A 23,525-nucleotide genomic window follows, 5' to 3' on the forward strand; every position below is an offset into this window, starting at 1 on the left:
GTAGATAGTGTGTCAATCAACTGGTCCAGCCCCGATTCGCGGAGTTTGTTGTTTCCTTGCCGGCTTATGAATATGGAACATCAAAAGCCAAGAGCTGTTCTTGTGATTTCCCAGCAGGGTTTCCGTACCTTATCCAAAGAGGTTCTCAAGGAAAGCAGCTTGGTAGTTACCAGTTGACTGGCCTGTAAGAGGGTGCATACCTTGATGTCCCACTAGCAAATTACACCTCAATGGTCATGTGAAATCCGCTCTTAGCAATACGGAAAGTTGCAATGCTCAATAGAGGGGGTGACTAACAGGAATTCTTCAAATTGCATACATGTCTGAATATATCTGTGTCTAGCCATGGTTTTGACAATGATATAGACACGTGGGTAAGACCAGGCACTTCCAATCGTGTTATGCTGCTACTACCAGGCAGGCAATAATTAGTAAGGTGTCTTTAAAGTCGCAGACACTGCCCCTGGGCTAAGCTAAGGAACTTCGCAGTGTTGTATCCAGGATGGAAGCTGTAAAAGCCCCGCTACATGCACACAGCCGTTCCCGCTCCACGGCATGGGGCTAGATGTCAATGTGGGTCCGTCATCCCTACACGTCGTCAGTTCGGGGGTGGGAGACGTGTCGCGAAAACCAATAATTTCCGCGTCGATGCAACAAGCGGGACGACTGTCAACCCTGGAGTGGAAAGCGATTACATACATTGAGCTAGACGGGACGGCTGGGTTCCCATTTTCTATGAATAAAGTCCAGCGTTGCGCATCAACATCATTGTATTATATCATTTCTTATAGGAGCAATGCGCGAGCCGTGAAATGACTGCGCTTTCCCTCTCTTTCGTAGAGCTCTCGAACATTTCCCCTTCATTCTTTTGATCCGTCATCCACGAGACCAATCGACTCTGGCGCTGAGCGAGTGGATTCACTCGCCTATTACCCACTCTGGGCGTGCCATACCCCAGATCATCGTCGATTGAGCTACTCCCACTCCTTTAAGCCCACAGGAGAAGACAGACATCGCAAGAGACACAACCCACCAAAGAGAAGACGTTGCTTCATCACCCCTTCGTCTGTGATGGCAGTCTCCTCGCGCGCCGGCTTTCTAGCCGTCGCTGTCATCTTTCACCTCGTCTATATATATTCGATTTTTGACATTTACTTCGTCAGTCCTATTGTTTCGGGCATGAAGCTTGTTCAAATCGAACGACCCGAAAACTCCAAAGCCCCTGCAGACCGTCTGGTTCTTTTCGTGGGTATGAGCTCGCCCACCTTCTCAAATACCATGGAGTAGCTGGTGCAAGATGCTAACATTCTCTTCCAGGTGACGGTTTACGAGCAGACAAGGCTTTCCAGTCCTTTCCCGACCCCTACCCCGAATCTGAGGATGACTTAACCCCGCGACCCCTCGCCCCTTTCCTACGATCCCGCGTTCTTGAACATGGCACCTTTGGAGTGTCACACACGCGCGTGCCGACTGAATCTCGCCCTGGCCATGTTGCGCTCATCGCCGGTCTTTATGAAGATGTCTCGGCCGTGGCGACTGGCTGGAAGCTCAACCCCGTAAACTTCGACAGCGTCTTCAACCGAAGCCGTCATACCTGGAGTTGGGGATCCCCCGATATTTTGCCAATGTTCGAACAGGGTGCCGTCCCCGGCCGCGTCGATTCCTACACATACGGACACGAGTTTGAGGATTTCAGCCAAGATGCGTTGCAATTGGACTTCTGGGTCTTTGACCACGTCAAGGAGCTTTTCGCCGATGCAGCCAAGAACGACACTCTTGATGCCGCTTTGCGCCAAGACAAAGTCGTCTTTTTCCTCCATCTTCTCGGCCTGGATACCAATGGACACTCGTACCGTCCCTACTCGAAGGAATACTTGCATAATATCAAAGTTGTGGACCAAGGTGTCAAGGAAATTACAGAAATGATCGGGAACTTCTACGCCGATGACCGGACCGCTTTCGTCTTCACTGCCGACCATGGCATGAGTGACTGGGGCAGCCACGGCGATGGCCATCCTAATAACACTCGCACCCCCTTGATCACCTGGGGATCTGGGATTGCCCCGCCGGTGCTTTCCTCCGATTCTGTTGCTCCTGGGCACGACGAGTACTCTTCTGACTGGCATCTTGATGAGATCAAGAGACACGACGTGGCGCAAGCTGATATTGCTGCTCTGATGGCATATTTGATCGGTGTGGAGTTCCCTGCCAACTCCGTTGGTGAGCTACCCTTGTCCTACGTCTCATCGAGTATCGAGGAGAAGGCTCAGGCAGCACTCATCAACGCTCGCGAGATTTTGGAGATGTACAGGGTCAAGGAAGAACAAAAGAAGGCCACGGAGCTCCGCTACCGACCATTCCAGCCCTTGAGTGATGCAGGTTTGGCCCCTGAGCGCCGAGTGGCCGCTATCCAACGTTTGGTCGACGCTGGCAACTACGAAGAGGCCATTGAGGAGTCTGCAGCTCTTATGAAGATCGCCCTGGAGGGCTTGAGATACCTCCAGACTTACGATTGGCTGTTCCTCCGCACGCTGATCACAATCGGATACCTTGGTTGGATGGCGTTCGCGCTGACGATTGTCGTTGATCTGCATGTTCTGCGTGGCAGCCAGCTTCCTTCACGTACGACTCTTGGCACGACGGCTTTCAGCTCCGTCCTTGCAGCGTTGTACGCATCCTTCATCATTTCCAAGTCCCCGGTCACATATTATGCCTATGGTTTCTTTCCCGTCGTCTTCTGGGAGGAAGTCTGGGCTAGACGTAGCTCTCTTATCGAGGGCCGAAAGGTTCTCTTTGGGCACATCAAGACTGGAGCGAGTATTTTTTCGTTCCTGCTGAACCTCGTGGCTTACATCGGCATTATCGTGTCTTTGGTAAGATGAATCTTTGCTTCGACCGGTGGACACTACTAATCCAGGTACACAGGCTCTGGGATACATTCATCGCGAGGTTCTCACCGTGATCTACGTTCTCGCGGCTTTCTGGCCAATGACGTATGGCCTGAGATTCCTTCAGTTGAACTCTCTGCTGTCTGTCGTCTGGTTCTTCTCCTGCTTGGTCATGAGCGTGTTTACGTTGCTCCCCGCCATGAAGTCAGAGGATATCCCTTTAATGTACGTTCGCCCCATGCCATTCATACTGGGACTCACATTTTAACGCATGGTAGTGTGGCCGGTGGAATCGTCATGGCCGCCATTGGTCTGGCGTATCTTATCTGGGAGGACAGACTGTTGGCGAAGCCAGCTCTGCCCATATCCAGGGCTCTGACAGGTATTCAGGTGAGGAATTGTGCTCAGGTTGAAGTGCTACGAAACAACAAAGGCTAACTAGAGACCTTGCAGATCGGCTTGATCTTACTTGCGATCGTGGTCACTCGGTCCAGCGCTATCTCTCTTCAGGCGAAGGCGGGGTTGCCTCGGGGAAATCAAGTTGTAGGCTGGATTGTTCTGGGTAAGTGTTCGAGGGCAGGATAACTTCGTGGCATTGCTAACCATCTGTCCAGTTATTTCGCTGCTCATGCCCTTGGCTCAACGTCTGCAGCCCAACAGCCACTACAAGCACAGTCTGATGACCATGTTCTTGACCTGTGCACCGACGTTCGTAATCTTAACCATCTCCTACGAAGGTGTCTTTTATGTGGCTTTCAGTGCCTTGCTGGTTGCCTGGGTCGGTCTGGAGCATCGCGTATTCGTCTTTAGCAAGGGCACTGAGGAAGATCGACGCTCTTCCTCAAAAGACACTGCCAGTAAGCCACAGGATGCGTCCACGTCACGCTTTAGAGCCTTGACTCTCGCCGACGCGCGAGTATGTCTGTTCTTCTTCGTCTTGCTGCAATCAGCCTTCTTCAGCACTGGGAACGTAGCGTCGGTTTCATCCTTCAGCTTGGACAGCGTGTACCGCCTAATTCCCATCTTTGATCCCTTCTCCCAGGGGGCGCTTCTCGTCGTCAAGCTCATGATTCCGTTCGCCCTCATATCGGCGAACCTCGGGATCCTTAACGTCAGACTTGGCGTGGCGCCCTCCTCTCTCTTCATGGTTGTAATGGCCATCAGCGACGTCCTCACTCTATACTTCTTCTGGGTGGTCAAGGATGAGGGCTCTTGGCTGGAGATCGGCTCGACTATTAGCCACTTTGTCATTGCCAGTCTGTTATGCGTCTTCGTGGCGCTCCTCGAGGGTGTGAGTGCCCTGTTCATTAGTGGCATTGAAGTTGAGGGGTCTGAACCAAAAGTCGGACAGAACGGAACGGCTGCGGCGGCGTCTGCCTCCGCCGGAGGCACAATTGCCAACGGCAACGGAAAGACATCGGGTGCTGGTACAAGGCTATAAAGGGGGGGGGGGCTTTCCAATGGTTCCGGTGGAGGCGGAGGACAATGTACATATGATGGCATCAGATACTGATTTATTACTACAATGCCTGGTGATACCCCGGGTTTTGAGCTAAATCGAGACGTGTGGAAACAAAAGCCGCAGGAATCCCTTGGAATCAGAGACTCGCGGTAAGACCCGGAATGAGCCCGGCAAGCTGTGTCCTGTGAGCTTGACATTTCTACGTGCCGTTTGTTGACCGGCTTGAGTGCCCAATGACATGTTTGAACCCCACACTCTTCGTAACTGGGGAAAGCTCTTGGCTTTCAAAGACGTAGTCATCGCTGTTCAGTGACGAAACTTTCTCGGCTTTCAACCTCTTCTTCTACAACCACCAAATCAACGTGCCTCGGCATCGCCCAGATAGAAGAAATTGTAGTACATATTTCAAGCCCGTGAAGCCCCGGTGATCTCAAGGGCTGTCGCGGGACATAGGTTAGTCACATTCGTATATCGGCCGTATGGAAGGGGCGGGAAGCTGGGAAAAGGAGGGGGGGGGGGCAGGGGTGGAAGGGAATATTGCGGGTTGAAAAGGAAATTCGGGGAGCTAAGGCTAACTGGTCATTTGGCCCTGCAAGAAACATAACACAACGCGGCAATGACAGAATGTCTAGTCTAGTGTGCCGGCCTAGTCATTGGTGATCTTACGTGGAGTTGAGTGATCTCGGGGAGATAATGCGGGGAAGTAAGTAGATATAGATGTAGCAGCCCAAACCAGGCCCAGGCCTCACTCCATACTCTGGGCCTGTTTGTATGCTTCAATACGTCAAGTACTGGGTGATTAGTACCCCTTGGTTGGGCGTTTCATTATCTGTTTGCGTGTGTGATGTGGTTACAGCAACCTTGAATTTCGTATACTAGTCCCACAAACGTATAGATTGGCTCTCGAATGTTGTCGAGGAACCGGAGAATCCCGTTTTGTCATCTTCATTGGGCTAGTTGTATTGACATGCAATTCCCTATTGCCCGCCCCACGATCCTGCCTGCATATGTGAGGGTGATATGGCGGGGAAAGGTTGCATGAGCTGGGTTAAATACGTCGTGAGACGGAAGGACGGGCATGTTACTCTTAACCTGTCGAGACACTCGTTATCTGAAGCAAGACGGGGAATAAAACCGGCAGTGAAAGTTGAAAGAGTAGTAGCGGTCTACCTACAAGGCTACATGCCAAGATGAGAGCCCGTATGATGTAGGCTTCTCCAGCTCTACTAGCACAAATACAAATGATCGACCCAGACAGGATCGGGCATTGAAAGTAAATCGCACGATACGGTACGCACGCGATACAGCTGTACAGCTAATGAGACAGTGTGCTACAATACCAGGAAACTCTAGTTATGTTGGGAACAGATCCAAGCATTCAATGCAAGCTGGCAACCTCTAAAAGCAACAGCCCGTGGATGAAGAAGAATCAGAGGAGCAATATCGAATGGAAGAAACTGCATTACCCAAAAAACATGCCAAATTGGTAAACAGCGCGGGGATACAGATCCTATTCAGTTGTCGTTCCTCCGGACGATCGTGGACCGCGGTCATCCCAAGTTCCCAAGACCAACGCAGTAACGGCCTGGAAAGTTTGCGGCGTCTAGAATCCCAATTTTGTAAGAATCATTTGTCATTTGCTGTGCAACACTTACAAGACATTGGCACACTTTAACACTCACACAGTCCACTAGACTTGGAGACAGACACACGACACACACCAAAGAAGTTCACCGGCGGCACACTAGACAAAACCGTACAGCTAGTATCCCAGTCACCTTGGTACCATGGACTGCTCGGGTTCCGCGCGCGGAAATCATCATGAGCAGTTCGACTACGCAGTGTGTAGACTAATAAACTTTCTGTCGCAACGTCAGTGTTTCCCATCCCGGGGGAGTGCCGTGCGGCGCGCCAACTCTCGAGTCCACCACTTAAGCATATCGCCATGGCAGTTCTGGATCTTTAACAACCGTAATGGTGGTGGTATTGGTGGTGGTGCCGTGTGCGCCGGTACCCTTGCCATGGCCAGGGAAACACTGCCCGGCAATCGGAAGAGCCCGGCGAGAAGTGAGCTCATCTACGCAGGTATACCTTTTCTCTCTGATTTCCTTTCCCCATTTCGAGTGATCATATACAAGCTAGACGGTTCAAAGGAAGGCACTCTTTAGAGAAACTTGGAAGAGGTGACGCTGCGTGACGGACACCAGACGCACAGAGAGCAGGGCGGTCATGCAGTCGAAGTCGAGGTCGTGATCATATGCTTTTTCTCGGCACCTCAGCATTTCTGGGCGCAGCAAAAGAAGAAATCCACTTTGGAGAGTCGAGACGCACAGCAAAGCGTGGTCCTTGCCTAAAGAGGTAATACATGCGCGGGCCAGCACCGTTTCGGAGCACCCCCCCCCCCCCCGATCCATACCCTTACCGCGACTTCGGAGTACGATTCCTTCAGGCACTATCCGTACGTACTTACCTTACTTTTGAATGCTCTATCCAGTCGTGCAGCTGCGAATAAGCAGGAGCTCATCACCAACAACTGATCACCGTACCGCTGCCCGCACCGCACCGTTCCTGCTCCTTACCCTACCCGCATCTGCGCGCGCGCGCGCCCAGCCTGCACCCCGCCCCTTCCGCAGTCCTCCATACGCTACATCCCTTGATACCTACCTTAGGTAGTATACGTAGTACCTAGCATTTAGTATATCATTTTACGGGCCTGCGCCTGCGCCGTTGCCTAGCCCCTGCAGGCCCTCACCTTCCCTTCCCTTGCCGTGAGCCTGGCGGGGTGTCTTCTGCAACCACAATCCCGCAACCCGCACCCTTAGCAGTCCATTCCCCGTACATCACGGCCAATTCCATCTCTTTTACCCCAGATCTAGCGGGTTACGCCCAGCCTCACCCTCGCCCTCACCCTCACCCTCGTCCACCCCCCATACCGTACCTATCCGTTCCGAGGAGGGCTAAAAGAATCATGTTCGAAATGGATGGCCGGGGAGGAGCGGAAGGAGTGGATTCACCTCCTCAGTCTCCGTCGTTCTCAACATGGATTGGCGCATGACTGTTCAACCAGTGGCGTGGGTTGGATTCTGAATGACTGCCACCTGCGGCAACAGACACTGCTTCATGTCCCGCTGCCTCACTTTCTAGCCCCCCTGCGTACCCTAGGCATTCTATACTACATATGGACTCTGGGCGGGCCATGGCACACGATCATCCGTCTTCGCCGGAAGCCGGGACCAGGAAAGACGTTGGCGGGGGAGGGGCAGCGATCCTGCGAGCACTGAATACCTAGCACCGTTTGAGAAGTCTCACATGCTTGCCCTGTAAACGTTTGTGGCTTTCTCTCTCGCTCCATTCCACCGGCCTTGGGTACACACTCCGTCGAGGCTGTCACACTTACCCACAAGACCATAATCTCGGCGTCAACAGCCAAGGGGACCATCGAGCTAAACCATTGGCGGCGGCAGAGGCGAAGCCTGGCACTCGACACTGCACACTGATCACTAGTCACTCGTCACGTAGAAACTACATGCTAAAGCAAGGATGGAGACGGTGTGATTCTTTTCATGCGATGTACCTGGGGACTTGGTATTGGCGTCAGCTCGAGGAGCCGGATCCTTTCTTCCAGACTCCAGTTATCATCTCCGATGTCTATAATAGAAGATGGCTCGCTCCCGTTCACGGGTATCTTGTCTGGGAGTAAAACACCCAAGCCTCAAAAGCAAGCATAGCCGCAGGTTACCAAGGAAAGAAACGCAAGATAACGCCTGTTTTGCTTCCGCTGCGGTCTTCAAAGTGGGAACACGTCGAGCCATAACTGGATCCGATATTTGAGAAAACGAAGCTGGGGCCAGACGACCAGCCGGACCTCCCTCCGTGATACCTGCCTAGCCTTACAACTCTTGCCTTGTGATACGGACACAAGGCAGATCGTCCCGGGACAAGGGCAGACGAGTTTGCCTTACTTACACGGGAGCCGATTGCGAGATATCGAGAAAGTAGCGAGTCAACGTCGAGAAAAGACTGCAGCGCATCACCACATACCACAACAGTGGATCTCCTACAACGTTGAACCTGGGAGCTAGACGACAGCAAGCGATAGAAACGCCAAAGGCTCTATGCTGTGAAGCTAAAGCTGATTGCCTTTTCTGTCTTTGCTGGTGAACAGACCAGTAATGTGAAGAGGGGGCTTTGCTCAACAGGGAACCTGAGCAGCGGCAAACCGGCAGATGCAGCGGGAATTGGTTGGGTTTCTGATTCCCCGATCTATTATATCCCGTCATCGGCCGAGCTTCAAACCTACAGGCGACAACTCTGTCCGATCTTCAGACCAAGAAACCTACCTCAGTAGCGTAAGAAAAAAAAAAAGACAGCAGGGTATCTGAGTAGGAAAACAGGGTTCTAGACCAACGTACATGACAGCAGCTCCAGCTCTGTAGGGATATCGTTTCTTGGTATGTCATGTTGTAGTTTACTTGAAAGGTACGCGACCCTTCCAGAGTCGCCCTTCGCGGTGATTGTGTTGGTTGTTGAACTGCGTCACCATTTATCTTCGTTCTTCTGTTTTCATGTCCCTTTCTTTTTGCAAAGCAGCTTAGAGTCTGGGCAGGCAGATGAGATCCTTCCTGCGCAAAGCCACAACACGATAAAGTACTGACCGTTATACACGGCAGCTTATTGCCCGAGTTACACGACAGCAAGACACGCCGGACAAAGCACAAACATCCTCACAAAGGTCAGGAGGTCATTCATCTCCTGAGGCCAAATTTGGATGGCTGTGCTCCAGTGGCCAAGTGTGCCGAATCTTGAAGAGGACGGCGACCTTGAATTTCCCGGAGTTGTGCTATTGAAGCAGCAGCAGCAGCAGCAGCAACAAGAAACCGATCAACACTACCATCGAAACGAGCAACTATCACAGCAAAACTACTTTGGATTTGAAGAAGAGACAAAACAAGACACCGGGTTGCCAGAATTAGGCAAAGAAACCGACAGTGAGGTTCGAAAACACAGCCTCGACCATCACGTCAGCCGCGACCTGGACTTGAACTTGACATTCAGCCTTGACCTCGGCATCGACGGTGACATTGACCTTCCAGCGGCTCATGTTGATGCAGCCGAATCTGGGATTCTGACAGAGAACAATTACAACGCGATTGCCGGTCTGCGGCAACAAAGCGAACCCAATCTAACGTCAGTGCTCTTCCCATTCCATCAGTCGCAGCAGAGACAAGAAGAAGAAAAAGAAGAACGGACGGGGCAACATCAGTTGTTGTTTGATACGGGTACATCAACGGATATAAGCTGCAGTGCAGGAGGAAGAGAACAAGAAGAAGGAAGAAGAGAGGCAAGAGTTGTAGAGGTCCCCACGTTTGGATTGCACCTTCCCGGACCTCAACCTGTGTTAGGTTCCGGACCTACTATTGACCCATCTTTTTCTCTTTTGGAATCATCCACAATACCAGCAACAACATCAGTAAGTAGAAGAACGACAGGAACAACATCATCATCAGGAGTTGCAGGACACTCGGCAGAAGTGCATTTTCCGAATTCCATCTCATCAATCTCCAGCCCCAGCAGCTCCGGCACTAGCAGCTCCACCGCCCCCGGTTCCACGTCCCGCAGGCCCATCCTCTTCTCATCAGCATCAGCACCGGCGCCAGCACCAGCACCCGCATCAGCATCAGCATCAGGGGAAATACCATTTGCCCACCCCCACTCCCACCACTCCTTGTTCTCGCTGACCTCACCTACGGCAGACTGCAAGAGGCACTCCGCCAAAACCGTTCTTTCCAATAGACCTACGGCCACCGTAAATTTTAGGCATTAATAGCGCGACTTTCTTATATATATAAATAAATATTATAATAAATCCCGTATATTATTATAAAGAATTACTTACGACTATAGGCAGTAGTAGTTACGTAAGGGCGGTTATGCCGCCTAGCGAAAATAGGGTAGCTAGGGGGCATATTCTCTTTACTAATTTCTATTACTAATTAATTTCTCTTTCTTCTTAACTAACCTAATATTCTTTAAATAAGGTAAGTAATCCGCTTACGCCCCTATAGTTACTTATTAGCAATTATATTTCGCTTTATTATATTTTATACCCTTTTCTATTTTATTTTTATTACTATTACCTAATTATATATATAATTATAAGTATAATATTCGCGATTTACTAATTAGAAATATTAATTAAGTATAATTAGGTAATTTTATACGTAATTACTAATATAATTTTTACCAATTAGTAATTATGCTTTTTTTAGGCTAATATACGCGCAATTATAAGTATAATTACGCATATATACCTATTTATAATTTAATTCTTTTTATTTTTTTTTTCTTTAGTATTAACTATTTACGTATATATATTAATAATTTCGTATAGGATACTCCCTTTTTTAATAATTGTATACGCTATATAATACTTATAATAAGCGCTTAATATAACGTTCCGGCCCGTATTAAGGGTATATAGCTCCCGACGGTCCCCGTATACTAACCTACGTAATACCCTAACGACCTTACGTCTTATAAAATAACCTTTTACCTCCTTATTAATACGTATACCTCTATATAATAACTTCCTTATTATATAAATTCTTATATTATTTATAAGCTCTTTATTTTCCTTTTTAAAGACTTTTTACTAAATCTATAACCTTAGTATTATATAAGTTAGTATATACTACCTTATATTATTTAATATTACTATATTAACTTATATAATCTAGCCTTAGTATTAAATTAAGCTTAACCCTAAGATTATTAAAAATAGCCGTTATATACCCCTAGATATTACTATAACTCGTACTTAGGCTACCGATATTATTATAATAGATTTAGGATGCGGCTAGCGATAGGATACTAATAACTTAGCGACCGGTATACGGATCTTATTATAAAAGAACTTTTTAAGAAGTAGAGCCCTTATAAAGGACTTTATAAGCTTTAGTCTTATAATATACTTATATTTATATTATAGCCTCGCTAGTTAAGTACTTATAGCCTTATTTCTTATAATTTTAAAGCTTTTATTTTTATAGAGTAACTAATATAAGTAATAATAAATTACGAAAACGAACGGAACGTTAATAAAACGACGCTTAGCCGTTAGTAAAAAGCTATTAGCGCCGACGAGCTATAGCTATCCGGAGTTAACTACTCGACCCTATTCTATTTAAAAGAACGAGCCTATTATAAGGCAAGTCCTACTTAAATACTAGCGTTTATAAAAGAGCTAGACGAAGAAGATAATCGGGGTAGATTACCCTTACGGGCTAGTTACCTTATTAATACCCTAAAGACCCTATTTATTATAAATAGGGCGTTTATTAATAACTAATTACTAAATATACGAAGTTAAGGTGCGTATAAAGGCACAAGTAGTACTAAAATAGCTAGTTTAGTAAACCCTATAGGCCTAATAATAACCTATTTTTATAAAATAATAGAAATAATAGTTAAAGATCGAAACTAAAAACGGCGTCGATATAAAGAGCTCGTTTAATAGCTTACTAAGCGGCCGGTAACGCGTTTAGGTTAACGAGAATACGAAAAGCCTCTTTTTTATAACTATAAACCGATTAGAAAAGAGTCTACGAGTACTTAGGTAGTAGATTAGATTATTATTATAGAAGTAAGTAATAAGCTTTGCGCAAAAAGTATTATAGAATAGTATATCGAATAGGCCCTATTTAAGATATCCCTATTACTATAAATATAATAGCATAATTACGAAAAGAGCTTTTAAGATCCCCTTTCCTAGGGCGACTTTTTAGCGTTTATTTATTAATAATACGTAGACCCCGAGACTTAGGAATAGGAATACCGTAAAGAGCTAAGGATAAAGAGGCTAAAGGAGGGCTAGACCCCTATTTAGTTCTTCGCTAAGTAGTTAGCGATTTATTATAACCTAAGTATAGAAAATATAAAGAATTTAAAAATAGAGATATATTAGTTTTTCTTTAGACTACTATCTTAGCTATAGGATAATCTAATTCGTTATAAGGTTTTAATTAAGAGAGTACGCGATATAGCTTACGAGGCTAATAAATTATAGTTATTCAATTAGTAAAAGGGCGGCAACTAGTTATAAAAAGACGGTAAGAAGAGGCTATATTTATTATTAAAATAACCGCGTTAAATATCCCCCTTTTATAAAAAAAAGAGTAGGGAGAGCTCTAAGGGGCTAGGCTCTAGGGACTCGCTAGGAATAATATTATAGAAACTATATAATAAGAGTGCTCGTACCGAGCTATTATAGAAGCGTTATAGTAGTAATATTAAGTACTTTATATATAATAAAATAGGCTATATATTTAGTAAGTACTAGAAAAATAAGTTAAGAAGTAGGGGTAACGATAAGTTAACGTACCCCCGATCGAAGCTAACGTTAGTAACTATTTAACGGGTTACTACCGAGCTAAGAGTTATAGAAGTCGACTCGTTAGAAAATGAGTAAGCGTAGGTAATATACTTAATACGCTTATATTAAGTATTAAGAGGGTACCGATAGGAATAATTACGAAGAGTAGGGCAATAGTTTTACGAGGTATTACTAAAAGGCTAATAAAAGTTAATATAAATATATACTTTAAGATAGATATTATTAGTACTAGGCTCGTAACCTATTTAGGGTTAACCCCGGCTATTACTATAGCTCCCTCGTTAAAGGACTTTTAGGGTAAAGCCGTAGGCTAAGGAAAAGCTTACTAATTAACGCTCTTCTTTATTAACTACTATAAGTAGCTAAAAAAGATTCGGTAACTATTCGCTATAGTCGATAGGGATAAAAAAATAGTAAACCTCTTATTATTATAACTATTAATAGGCTAAGAGGGCATTCGTATTAATATAGTAATAAATATATAGTTATATAAGCTTATCTTAGTTACCGAACTAAAGGTAATAGCTTATAATATCGTTAAGAATTATAAGAGGGCGTATATATTATATATTACTACTATAGGAAGTATTATGGGGGTAACGGAGACTAAACTACGAGGGGGTCTATTACTAAAACTTTAATTAGAAGTAGAGACGTTTAATAAGTAGTTAGTAAAAGGACTATAGTTATATAACGGGGTAAAATACTTTATTAACTTAGTTCCGGGTACTAAACTACCGTATAGTCCTATTTATCCGTTAAGCGAGAAATAACTTAATAAGCTTTGCGCGTATATTACTAAGAACCTAGCGAACGGTTATATTATATTTTTAGTTAATAAGGCTAGGGCACCGATCCTCTTTATATTAAAAAAGGACGGCACGCTACGCCTTTATATAAATTATTACGGGCTAAATAGGGTAACTATAAAGAATTAATACTTACTACTACTTATCGGCGAGCTCCTAAATAGGCTTCGTAGAGCGAAATAGATTTTAAAAATAAATATTAGGGATACCTACTACCGTATCCGAATTAAAAAAGAAAACTAATAAAAAATAGCGTTTTAGAGCCGATACGGTTATTTTAAGTATATTATTATGCTTTTTAGGCTAACGAACGCACCCGCGACGTTCTAAGTATATATTTACTAAGCGCTCGCTAACTTACTAAATACTTACTATATAGTATATATAGACGATTTAATAATTTACTTAATAATAAAGGAGTAGTATATAGAGGATATTAAGAAAGTCTTTTAACGTCTGCGTTTATATAGGCTTTTTACTAAATTATTAAAGTACTCGTTTTATTAAAAGAGGGTCGAGTTCTTAAGTTATATTATTATACTAAAAAGAATTAAGATTAACTTATTACGAGTATAAACGATCGCTAATTAAAAGGTACTAAAGTCTATTAGGGATATCTAAGTGTTCTTAGGGTTTTATAACTTCTATTAAAAGTTTATTACTAAATACTTGGGTATTATTATATTGATAATAGTATTACTAAAAATAGAAAAGGGGTAGATAAGGGACTTTTAGTAGACTAAGGAAATAGACGAGGTATTTAATTAGCTAAAAGTCGTTTTTATTTTAGTAACCGTATTTACGTATTAAAACTTATAACATATTATATAAGTAAAAACCGATATTTTAGTTAAAGCTATTACGGTAATTTTATTATAATAGGCTAATAAAGAATAGCGACCCGTTACTTATTAATTGCAAAAGCTTATGGATACGGAGTAGTAATAGGCTACGGGCTAATAAAAACTACTTACTATAGTAAAAGGGCTAGAGTACTAGGCTTATTATTTCTAGGGCCTTTTATAAAAGTTTATAGTCTTAACGGATTACTAAGTACTTAAAAAAATAATCGGCGCACTAGCGCGGGACCTTTAGGGAAGGCTCGCGAGGTAGGTATATAAATTATTAATATTTAACTTTAACTTAGAATACTAACTAAGGAAAACGAACCCGGCGGACGGTCTATTTAAAAAGCTAGACTATATAAAGGGGGAAGTGCTTTATAAGGACGTCTTCTCTATACTAGCTTAGAAACTACGTTTTATTAGCGAACTACTACCCGACGTTTAGTAAAGGATAATTAGCTTAAAAGGATAAAATAATATTACTAAGGTATATATTTAAATAGTTAAGGCCTCCCTTTATAATCCTAGCTAGATATTAGCTAGCTTTAAGGATAGGGAATCCTCTTTTTTATATTAGTAATATATTATAAGGCGTACTAATAAAATAGTAATAATTATTACTATAACGACTCGAAGTAAGAAAGTAAAAGAGTTATTAGTAAACGCTCGTTAACGGTTTAGTAAGGATAAAAAGGAGTTAGATAGAGCTAGAGTTATTATACTAAAATAGTATATCTTATGCCCCGTTATAAAAGAGCTTATAAAGGGTAAAACGGTATTCGCTTCTTATTTTTCGCTAGAAACTAAGGAGCTTATTAAAGGATTATAAATTAAAAACGAGTTTTATATATTATAATTAGTAAGAGTTCGCGCTACGGTTAGTAAGCTAAGAGTATATTTACTTAATAAATAGGGTATACTATTTTTTAAAAAAAGACTTATTATTCTTTAAGTAAAGTTTTTTTAAATAGAGATCCTTTGCTAATACTACGATAATTATAGGGTAGGTTATATAAGAGCTACGAAAACTCTCGAGCTAATTTAAAAGAAGTTCTATTAAGAAGATATCTAATAAGATATTTAAGAATACGTTAAGAATTATGAGTATTATTTAGGAGTTATAATTTTAAGATATAAGCCGTATAAGTAGCTATAGTTACTACTACTACTCTTATACTTATTTTAAAAAATATCTATAGACTTTATTACGGGGTTATTACTAAGCGCTCGTAATAACGGCATAGAGTATAATAGTATTATAGTTATTATTTATTATATAATAAAGTTTACGAAGTTCTTATTTATTATTAAAATACTTAACGTAGTATAAATAGTAAGTATTTTATATTAAGAGGTTAAATATAAGTTCGGTACGCCTAAAGGTATTATTACGGATAGAAATAAGCTCTTTATAAGCGTATTTTAAGAAGAGTTCGTTAAGGAACGGGCAATATGTTACTAACTATTTACCGCATACTACTTATAAACGGACGGCTAAACGGAGCGAACTTATTAAATATTAAAAAAGTATCTAAAGATTTATACTAAGGGCTCGCTAAATAGGTAGGTAGCGTAGCTAGAGGAGGCCGAGTTTATATATAATAATAGTTAACACTTCTTTTTATTAATTTAATAAATAATATACTTAGCGACGTAAGCGCCGGCAATATAAATAAGCTCGTTAATATTATAATATAAACTAGCTAAGTAGCGCATATAAAGAGCACCGCTACGGAGACTATAAAAGCCCTTTTTAGGATTATACTTTATATTAAGTATATCCTAAATACGCAAAATAATAGATATTTTAGTAAATACTTAGTAATAGTATAGCGAGAGAGTTATAATTAAGAAACGATACGGAATTAGAATATTGTAAAAAGAAAAGTATAGTTATATAAAAAAGAATTCGTAGAACGGTCGCCGAATAGAAAGAGGGAAAAAAAAGTAAACACGCGACTAGTAACGGACGAAAAATCTTTTATTATAATTAATAGCCTAGTAATAATAATAACCGCGAGGTTAGGCGGGCTCTTATATATTACGATAGTCAGAATACTTTATTACGAATACATACTACTAACCTAGTAACTAGTCGGCGCGCTGTCACTAAATAATAATAATAAGGTATCTATTAAATAAAGAGATAAGAGCAATGCTTTGTTCTTAGGTAAAAAAGGATATTATTAACGTCTTACGGAATTTATTACGAATAACGACGTTAATAGCTTTATTATTAGTATTAAAAAAAGATATTACGTAATAACTTTAGGGACTAAAGTTACGTAAGAGGGGAGTAATTATAATAGATTTAGGATGCGGCCGGCGATAAGATATTAATAACTTAGTAACTAGTATACGGATCTTATTATAAAAGAACTTTTTAAGAAGCAGAGCCTTTATAAAGGACTTTATAAGCTTTAGTCTTATAATATACCTATACTTATATTATAGCCTCGCTAGTTAAGTATTTATAGCCTAATTTCTTATAATTATTTAGATAACCGTATATAGTAATATTAAAACTAGTACCGAGTTATGCGCCCGTTATAAGGCCGGTAAAGGTACTTTTACTAATTACGTTACTTTTATAAGTAAGGGCTGCTTTAGTTATAATTATATATTTATTATATACGAGTATATACTTATTACGCTTCCCGTTATTACTCGTACGTTACTTTATATTACTTTATATTTATTTATAGTTTATTAACGGTTCGTACTAGCTCGTAATACGCTTATTAAGGTTATTAAGCGCGGTTATAACTATAAGGGCCGTAGTAAAGTCCGTATTAGCGCTCTACTTAAGTCTCTAAGTACTATCCCCGCTATATACCTCTATATAATAATAAAAGCCTTTAAATAAGTAGCTAAGTAAACTAAAAATAACGAAGAGGGTATATATAATAGTATATAGGATTATAAGGAGCGTTATTAACTTATATAAACTCTAAATAAGGAGTAATTAATTCGATATTTTTATATAGTATAGTATAGGAGTTTATATAGGTATATATTAAAATATAGTATAGTTAGGCTTAATACCTAGGTAATAAGGCCCTTACGGAGTCGTAGGGTACTTATTAGTTATAAACTAGAGTATATGCGCTTAGTTTAGCCTATAAGAGGCCGTAATTAACTATATAAAAGCTCCCCCTAAAGTTTAACGTTTCTAATAAAATTATAGAACTTTTATTTATTATATATTATTATTATATACTTTTCTATCTTTTTTAGCGTTATAGATCCCTATAAGCGTTTATATTTCTATATATATACTTATAAGACCTTATAAGTAAAAAGATACCCCTATATATTGCTATAATTATATATAAATATTTACCCCTTACTTAAAATTTCTTTCTTAGTTTTTTACTTTATATATTATTATTATTTTAAAATAGTACGACTGCGTATTAATCTTTTACTATATTGAACGATAATTATTATAAAGTTAGAGAGTAATTAGACCTATAATACAATTATTATATATATTTTTATAATTTTTAATATTAAAATTATAAAGCGAACTTTCGAACGTTAACTTACGAAATAGGACTTATAATAAGAAGAGCGTACAGTCTTTTCTAAGGATCTATTAATTCGTATCTAAGAATTATTTTTCTAATAATACTTAAATAATAAAAATATCATTTTTTAATTCTAATCTAAAAGATTTATAATTACGGCTATAAGATTATTAATACTTCGTTAATAAAATTAGCTTTAGTAACGATAAATACTAGAATAGCTCGTAATTATATAATAATAATTAAAAGAGTTCTTTTTTAGTATATTAAAGGTTACTCGCTATACTAAAGGGTATAGTAGAGAGTATTTTTATATATAAGTTCGCTAATAAGCTTATATTATTAGTCAAAATGAACTATATTTTATATATTATAAAACCTTTTTATAATAAGTTTAAAATTAGTTAAGTAAGATAAGGTACCGTTATAAAGGGTTTACGACTCCTAGACTAAATTATATTTAGTTTTTAGATATATACGATAAGCTTTTAGTATTTGGATTTGAGATTTATATTAGTATTAATACTTATTTACGGTTTATTATATAGTTCTATATAAGGGTTTCTACTTATACGTCCCGGAATATACTTATATAATATCTTATTATTATTTAATAACGGGGATTTATACTATTATAAGTTCGTTTAGACTAAGGAAAAGAAACCGTTCTTATGTTTAGTATTTATTACTACTTTTTATAATACCGTTTAATAATAAAAAGTCTAATTATATTCTATAATTACTAAATCTTTAGTAAAAGTATTTATAACGTTAAGATTAAGAGTTAGTAAAATCGTTTTTATTAAAGTAGATTAGTATATTAATAAGTAAGTAATATATATCTTAGTATATATAAGTATACTTACGTTCATAAAAATACTTCTAACTACTTAAGTTCTAAGGGCTATTCTATATAAATATACTCTCTAACTAGATTATATTTCTGTTTACGTATATACTACTAATTCGTTCTAATTTTATTAACTTCGTATAAATTTAGAACTCTTATCGAATTCGTTATTAAAAAGGTCGCCCTTACGTTATTTTTAGTTAGTTATAATAACTATATTATTAACTTATGTTACGAACTATATAAGACTTTATATAGCCGATTAACTAAGACTAAGTTTAATAACTATTAAACACTATTTAAAATAGTAATAATCTAGACGTATATTTTCCTTAAGCTACTTTATAGATTTATACCTTAATTATTAAGGGCTCCTTAACTATATTAGCTAAAAGTACGAAGTTTAGCGAGGCTAATTATCCTTATTTTAAAGCGTATTAATATTTTCGTATTTATTTAAAGTAATATATACGTAATAAGCTCTAACTAAAAATTACTTTACTTAGTAAACTATAGGGCGGTATTATATAAGTTAAGTAGAGATTAGAAGACTTTAGAATTAATCTTAGAATATTAAATAGCTTCGTAATTACGAGTAATACTAAGGACGAAGAGGAATTATAAATATAATTATAATTTATTCTAAACTATTTATTAATAAGAATACTCGTTTTTATCCTTATAGTATACTAGGTTATTTACTATCGTAAACTTTATTTTCTTATTAAACTATTATAATCTCGTCTTTCTTATCGTTTTTATCCTTTTTAACCTTTTTCTTAACTTTTACCTCCTTTTTAACGATCTTCTTTTCTTACTTAACTAATAATTCCTCCTTAATCTTTATCGTTAGTTTAATACTAATACTTATTAAAAGCTATGTTTTTAGAATATTTTTATACGTCGTTTTGCCTAAAGTTTTAGTTATAATTAGCTTTATACGACCTTTTCCCTTCTTTACTAGCTAAGGTTTAATAACTAATAACTTAATTTTAGTTTGAGAAATAATAAAAAGTTAGTAATTATTTTTTTTATATAAAATCGTAGCTTTAAAAAGGAATCTCTTTAAACTTATAGCTTCGTATATTACTTTACGGTACTCTAAAATATTATAAGGATTCTTTATATTAATTAGAAATACTATTATAATAAATTCGGGATGCGGCCGGCGATAGGATACTAATAACTTAATAACTAGTATACAGATCTTATTATAAAAGAACTTTTTAAAAAATAAAGCCCTTATAAAAGACTTTATAAGCTTTAGTTTTATAATATACTTATACTTATATTATAGCTTTATTAATTAAGTACTTATAGCTTAATCTTTTATAATTCTAAAGTTTTTATTTTTATAAAATAACTAATATAAGTAATAATAAATTACGGAAATAAACGGAACGTTAACGAAACGATACTTAGTTATTAATAAAAAGCCGTTAGTATTAACGAGCTATAGCTATCCGGAGTCGACTACTTAACCCTATTTTATTTAAAAAAACGAGCTTATTATAGGGTAAGTCCTATTTAAATATTAGTATTTATAAAAGAGCTAGATAAAGAAAATAATTAGGATAGATTACCCTTATAAGCTAGTTACCCCGTTAATACCCTAAAGACTTTATTTATTATAAACGGGGCGTTTATTAATAACTAATTACTAAATATACGAGGTTAAGGCGTATATAAAGGCGCGGGTAGTACTAAAATAGCTAGTTTAGTAAACCCTATAGGCCTAATAATAACTTATTTTTATAAAATAATAAAAATAATAATTAAAAATTAAAACTAAGAACGGTATTAATACGAGGAGCTTATTTAATAGCTTACCGAGCGGCTAGTAACGCGTTTAAGTTAATAAGAATACGAAAAGCCTCTTTTTTATAATTATAAACTAATTAGAAAAGAGTTTATAAGTACTTAGGTAGTAAACTAAATTATTATTATAAAAGTAGGTAATAAGCTTTGCGCAGAAAGTACTATAGAATAATATATTAAATAGGCCCTATTTAAAATATCCTTATTATTATAAATATAATAATATAATTATAAAAAGAGCCTCTAAGATCCCCTCTCTTAAGGCGACTTCTTAGCGTTTATTTATTAATAATACGTAGACCCTAAGACTTAAGAACGGGAATATTATAGAGAGCTAAGGACGAAGAGGCTAAAAGAGGGCTAGACCCTTACTTAGTTCCTCGCTAAGTAGTTAGCGATTTATTATAATTTAAATATAAAAAATATAGAGAATTTAAAAGTAGAGGTATATTAGTTCTTTTTTAAATTACTATTTTAGTTATAAAACGATTTAATTTATTATAGGGTTTTAATTAAGAGAGTACGCGATATAGCTTACGAGGCTAATAAATTATAATTATTAAATTAGTAAAAGGGCGGCGACTAGTTATAAAAGGATAATAAAAAGAGGTTATATTTATTATTAAAATAACTGCGTTAAATATCCCCTTTTTATAAAAAAAAGAGTAAAGAGAGCTCTAAGGGGCTAGGCTCTAGGGACTTACTAAGAGTAATATTATAAAAGCTATATAATAAGAGTACTCGCGCTAAGCTATTATAAAAGCGTCGTAGTAATAATATTAAGTGCTTTATATATAATAAGATAGGCTATATATTTAGTAAGTATTAAAAAAATAAGTCGAGAGGTAGGGGTAACAATAAGCTAACGTACCTCCGATCGAAGTTAATATTAGTAACTATTTAACGAGTTATTACTAAGCTAAGAGTTATAAAGGTCGACTTATTAAAAAACGAGTAAATATAAGTAATATACTTAATACGCTTATACTAAGTATTAAGAAAGTATTAATAAAAATAATTATAAAGGGTAGGGTAATAGTTTTACGAAGTATTATTAAAAAGCTAATAGAAGTTAATATAAATATATACTCCGAGATAAATATTATTAGTACTAAGCTCGTAACCTACTTAGGGTTAACCCCGGCTACTATTATAGCTCTTTTATTAAAGGACTTTTAGGGTAAAGCCGTAGGCTAGGGGAAAGCTTATTAATTAATACTCTTTTTTATTAATTACTATAAGTAGCTAAGGAAGATTTAGTAACTATTTACCGTAGTTAATAAGGATAAAAGAATAGTAGACCTCTTATTATTACGATTATTAATAAGCTAAGAGGGTATTCGTATTAATATAGCGACAAATATATAGTTATACAAGCCTATTTTAGTTATTAAACTAGAGGTAATAGTTTATAATATTATTAAAAATCGCGAGAGGGCGTATATATTATATATAGCTATTATAAGAAGTACTGTGGGGGTAATAGAGACTAAACTACGAGGGGGTTTATTATTAAAACTTTAATTAGAAGTAGAGATATTTAACGAGTAGTTAGCGAAGGGACCGTAGTTATATAACGGGGTAAAATACTCTATCGACTTAGTTCTGGGTATTAAACTATTATATAGTCCTATTTATTTATTAAATAAGAAATAACTTAATAAGCTTTGTGCGTATATTACTAAGAACCTAGCGAACGGTTATATTATATTTTTAGTTAATAAGGCTAGAGTACTAATCTTTTTTATATTAAAAAAGGACGGTACGCTACGCCTCTATATAAACTATTACGAGCTAAATAAAGTAATTATAAAGAATTAATACTTATTACTACTTATTAATAAGCTCTTAAATAGGCTTTGCAGAGCGAAGTAAATTTTAAAAATAGATATTAGGGATGCTTACTACCGTATCTAAATTAAAAAAAAAGACCGATAGAAAATAGCGTTCTAGAGCTAATACGGTTATTTTAAGTATATTATTATACTTTTTAAGCTAACGAATGCACCCGCAACGTTCTAAGTATATATTTATTAAGCGCTCGCTAACTTACTAAATACTTACTATATAATATATATAAATAATTTAATAATCTACTTAATAATAAAGGAGTAGTATATAGAGGATATTAAGAAGGTCCTCTAATATCTACGTTTATATAGGCTTTTTATTAAACTATTAAAGTACTCGTTTTATTAAAAAAGGGTCGAGTTCTTAGGTTATATTATTATATTAAAAAGAATTAAGATTAACTCGTTATAAGTGCGAACGATCGCCGATTAGAAAGCACTAGAGTTTATTAGGGATATTTAAGTATTCCTAGGGTTTTATAATTTTTATTAGAAGTTTATTACTAAATACTCGGGTATTATTATATTAATAATAATATTATTAAAAATAGAAAAGGGGTAGATAAGGGACTTTTAATAAACTAAGGAAGTAAACGAGGCGTTTAATTAGCTAAAGGTTGCTTTTACTTTAGTAATTATACTTATATATTAAAACTTATAACGTATTATATAAATAAAAACCGATACTTTAGTTAAAGCTATTATAGTAATCTTATTATAGTAGGCCGATAGAGAATAGCGACCCGTTACTTATTAGTTATAAAAGCTTATGGATATAGAGTAATAATAAGCTATGGGCTAATAAGAACTACTTATTATAATAAAAGGGCTAGAGTACTAAGCTTATTACTTTTAGGGCTTTTTATAAAAGTTTATAGTCCTAATAAATTATTAAATACTTAAGGGAATAATTAGCGTACTAGCGCGGGACCTTTAGGGAAGGCTTACGAAGTAGGTATATAAATTATTAATATTTAACTTTAATTTAAAATACTAACTAAGGAAAACGAACCCGGCGGACGGTCTATTTAGAAAGCTAGATTATATAAAAAGAGAAGTACTTTATAAAGACGTCCTCTTT

The 23,525-nt window shown here is 37.9% G+C and overlaps 2 protein-coding genes across 2 annotated transcripts; both read left to right on the forward strand.

The window, feature by feature from the left end:
* Window positions 1-72: 72 nt before the first annotated feature.
* Window positions 73-4,778, forward strand: CLUP02_14873 (phosphatidylinositolglycan class N; the record flags this gene model as incomplete). The annotated part of the gene is made up of 11 exons (XM_049293799.1): window positions 73-172; window positions 367-374; window positions 538-744; window positions 841-1,249; window positions 1,318-2,873; window positions 2,926-3,113; window positions 3,167-3,278; window positions 3,342-3,450; window positions 3,503-4,315; window positions 4,491-4,534; window positions 4,647-4,778. The coding sequence occupies 11 exons, from the start codon at window positions 73-75 to the stop codon at window positions 4,776-4,778; spliced, it is 3,678 nt and encodes a 1,225-aa protein (XP_049150945.1).
* A 762-nt stretch (window positions 4,779-5,540) lies between these two features.
* Window positions 5,541-19,784, forward strand: CLUP02_14874 (uncharacterized protein; the record flags this gene model as incomplete). Its single annotated transcript, XM_049293800.1, has 18 exons — window positions 5,541-5,550; window positions 5,609-5,676; window positions 5,756-5,969; window positions 6,045-6,106; window positions 6,228-6,473; window positions 6,558-6,692; window positions 6,853-6,982; window positions 7,086-7,268; window positions 7,373-7,425; window positions 7,513-7,670; window positions 7,777-8,046; window positions 8,144-8,414; window positions 8,483-8,596; window positions 8,653-8,699; window positions 8,818-8,917; window positions 9,021-9,082; window positions 9,142-10,156; window positions 19,773-19,784. The coding sequence occupies 18 exons, from the start codon at window positions 5,541-5,543 to the stop codon at window positions 19,782-19,784; spliced, it is 3,150 nt and encodes a 1,049-aa protein (XP_049150946.1).
* Window positions 19,785-23,525: the final 3,741 nt, after the last annotated feature.

This window comes from Colletotrichum lupini, chromosome 8 (assembly GCF_023278565.1).
Source record: "Colletotrichum lupini chromosome 8, complete sequence".
Lineage (NCBI taxonomy): Eukaryota > Fungi > Ascomycota > Sordariomycetes > Glomerellales > Glomerellaceae > Colletotrichum > Colletotrichum lupini.